General features: G+C 61.5%; 1 protein-coding gene across 1 annotated transcript in view; it reads right to left on the reverse strand.

Annotated features, from left to right (window-relative positions):
- MPND (MPN domain containing) overlaps positions 1–2,270 on the reverse strand; it is a 19,664-nt gene extending 17,394 nt beyond the window's left edge. Inside the window, exons 1-3 of the mRNA XM_023185629.2 lie at positions 2,165–2,270; positions 1,790–2,073; positions 223–459 (exon numbers count right to left, since the gene is read on the reverse strand). Coding sequence (XP_023041397.1) covers positions 223–459; positions 1,790–2,073; positions 2,165–2,171 — 528 coding nt within the window. The 5' untranslated portion in view covers positions 2,172–2,270. The remainder of the gene's footprint in view (positions 1–222; positions 460–1,789; positions 2,074–2,164) is intronic.
- Between the last annotated feature and the right edge of the window lie 877 nt (positions 2,271–3,147).

Below are 3,147 nucleotides of genomic sequence, written 5' to 3' on the forward strand. Positions count from 1 at the left end.
CAAGTTGCTCTGAAAAACTCCTGCTCATCCCTCAGAGCCCAAGCTCCTATGTCCCCTCTCTCCACCCCAGTCCTGGAGGGATGGAAGAGGCATGTCACATGGTAAGGGCTCCATCCGTGTTTGTATATATAATACCTCCTCCTGAGACAGCTGTGTCAGGCTGGGCATCCCCTCATTCCACAGTGACCTGGGCGGCTTCCTGGAGGAGGTTGTAGCACATACCTCATCAGCAGCAGTAGCAGGCGTGTGCAGCTGGTGCAGCCGGAGCCAGGTGGCCTTGTACTTGTCCAGTTTCTGGCCTTTGTACTTGACAGAGGCCCAGCCACAGCCCGACTTCTTGGCAGGGTTCACCAGCTTCTTGCAGTGGGTGGCCCAGGCGCTGGGTGAGTTGAAGATCTGCCCGGTCTCCTGCCACATGATCCTTCCGTCTGGCTGCAGGTCGCCCAAGAACTTCTTCCCCTGCAGTGACAGTCAGCTGGCTGGGCCTGGGACCGACACCCACCATGCCCTCTCTCCCGGGGTCCTCCCTAGCCCCATGCTCCCTGAGGCATCCCTTTACAGGACTTTCAGGAATGCCTCCCAGGCCGGCTGCAGGGCCTCCTCAGTGCCTGGGAGTCCACTTCCACACACCCGATCCGCCTGCACGAAGCTGCCCAGCAGGTACCTGCACCCCGCCCACGAGGACCAACAAACCCCTAAGATCGGGGACAGGGTCTGTCTGTCTTGATCACTGCTGTGTCTCTAGGATGCAACACACTCAGCAGTTGCTCAATTCAGAAACTCCCATTCACAAGGTGAACAATGTGCTCCCATTCACAAACAATAATGATAGCAGTAATAGTAATAATACAGGGTCGGGTGCAGTGGCTCACGCCTGTAATCCCAGCACTTTGGGAGGCTGAGGCGGGCAGACCATGAGGTCAGGAGTTCGAGACCAGCCTGGCCAATATAGTGAAACCCTGTCTCTACTAAAACTACAAAAAAAAAAAAAAAAAAAAAAAGGTGAGCCAGGCGTGGTGGCGCATAGCTGTAGTCCCAGCTACTCCGGAGGCTGCGGCAGAAGAATCGCTTGAACTGGGAGGCAGAGCTTGCAGTGAGCCGTGATAGCGCCACTGCACTCCAGCCTGGGCCACAGAGTGAGACTCTGTCTCTAAAAAAAAAAAAAGGTAATAATACCGACCACAAATAAAGCACTTAGCATGTGGCAGGCGCCTGCTAAAGGCTTCATTCATTTAACCCTCCCCTAATTTTCCCATGGTGGGGAAATATTCCATTTTAGGGCTGGGAAACTACAAGAAGGCCGGGGTGTTGCCCATCTGACCCCGCGCGGGTGGCGGCTCCTGAGCCTCAGTTTCTCCTTTGTGGGATGGGGTATTTGGAAATCTACGTTCTCCCAATCAGAAGGACCCATCTGTGCCTCAGATTCCCCTCTCCACATGGGGCTTGTCCCGCAACAAGAGCTCCAGGCCTGTGTCCCCTCCACAGGAGCTCCTCCTGCAGGAAAAGAGCTCCGGGCCTCAGTTTCCCCCCCCACACTGGGGCTTGTCCTAAAGCAAGGGAGCTCCAGGCCTCAGTCTCCCCCTTCTCACACCGGGGCTCTTCCTGCAGCCAAGGGAGCTCCGGGCCTCAGTTTCCCCTCGCCACACCGGGGCTCGTCCCTCAGCAGGGAAGCTCCGGGCCTCAGTTTCCCCTCCCTACACTGGGGCTTGTCCTGCAGCAAGGGAGCCCCGGGCCTCAGTTTCCCCTTCTTGCCCGAGCCGCGATGGGACGAGGGAGGCGGGGTGCTCACCAGGTAGTAGATGGACAGCACCCCGGCGCCGGGCTCCAGCAGCGCGTCTTTGAGGAGCACCCGCAGCGTGACCGCGCGCCTGGTGAACGCGCCCCCCGGCCCGCCGCAGCCCCCCGCCCCGGCCCCGCCGCCGCCGCCTCCGCTGCCGCTACTGCCGCCGCCGCCACTGCGTCCGCCGCCCGCTCCAGCATTCGGCCGCTCGGGGTCCTCGGCCTCCGCTTCGTCCTCGTCCTCCTCTGGCGCCTCCTCGCCCGCGCCGCCCGCCGGGGACAGCGGCTCCGGAGCTGCGGACAGCGAGAGGCTGCAGGGAGGCCGCGCGCCCCCAGCAGCTGCAGCCCCGCGCCCCGCGCCTCCGCCCCGCCGGGCCCGCCGTACCTGCCATGGCCGCGCCTCCCCGCGTCCGGAGCCCCAGACTCCGGCTTCCCGGCACGTGACGCGGCCCCGCCTCGGGGAGGGGAGGGGGGCCCCAACCATTGGCCGCCGCCGGGGTCTGGGATAGGGCTCGGTGCGCTGGAGTGGGCGGGGAAACTGAGGCCTCGGGGCTGTCCACGCGGGAGAGACCGGGAACTCAGCCCTCCGGGAACATTCGGCAAACTGAGGCTTGAAGCACCGCTCCATGGGGACGGGGTGGTGACCGGGAGCTCATTGGTGCTAATGGGAAAACTGAGGCCTCGCTGTCCAGGGATAGAGGTTGCAAGGTGGAAGCCTGGGGCGGGTGCGCGAGTGGCTCAGCCTGCTGCGAGGAGAGGAGAAGCTGAGGCGTGTGGCCACCGCACTTGAGAAACTCAGAGGCCTCGGTCTTTGGGACCAGGGAAGAAACTGAGGTCCGGGGAAACAATGCGGACTCCAATAGGCAACAGCCTCGCGCAGACACAGGTGGAGTCAAAATGCTCAAGCCGGCCTCAGTCGCTAAGGGATTAACTCCCACTCTCCCGGGCGGCCCTCGATTGATTCCGTGATTGGACCGTAGCGGAGCCCGCCAGCCAATGATAAGAGTCCCATTTATTTCACCCTCAACCAATCGATAACAAGCTGCTGCATTCCCGCACCAACCAATCCGTATTAACTGTCTGATTAAACCAACTCGGATTTGACCAATGGGCAGGCGTCCACATAAGCCAATCAGCAGAAATCCTTAGTTCTGAGCGCAAACCATCAGAGGCAGGGACCAGACTTACCAGCCAATCAGCTCCGGGTATAAGGCCAGCCGAGTCCAGCCCTCCATACCCTTGGGCGGAGCAGGGGGCGGGGCCGGGCTGGTTGCGCGCCGGATCAGTGCAACCCCGGTCTTTGTCACCTACCTTGAAGGACCTTCGTCCCCGAGCCTGAGCCCTGGGATTTCCCTCAGTCCCTAGCAG

Source organism: Piliocolobus tephrosceles, chromosome 21 (assembly GCF_002776525.5).
Source record: "Piliocolobus tephrosceles isolate RC106 chromosome 21, ASM277652v3, whole genome shotgun sequence".
Lineage (NCBI taxonomy): Eukaryota > Metazoa > Chordata > Mammalia > Primates > Cercopithecidae > Piliocolobus > Piliocolobus tephrosceles.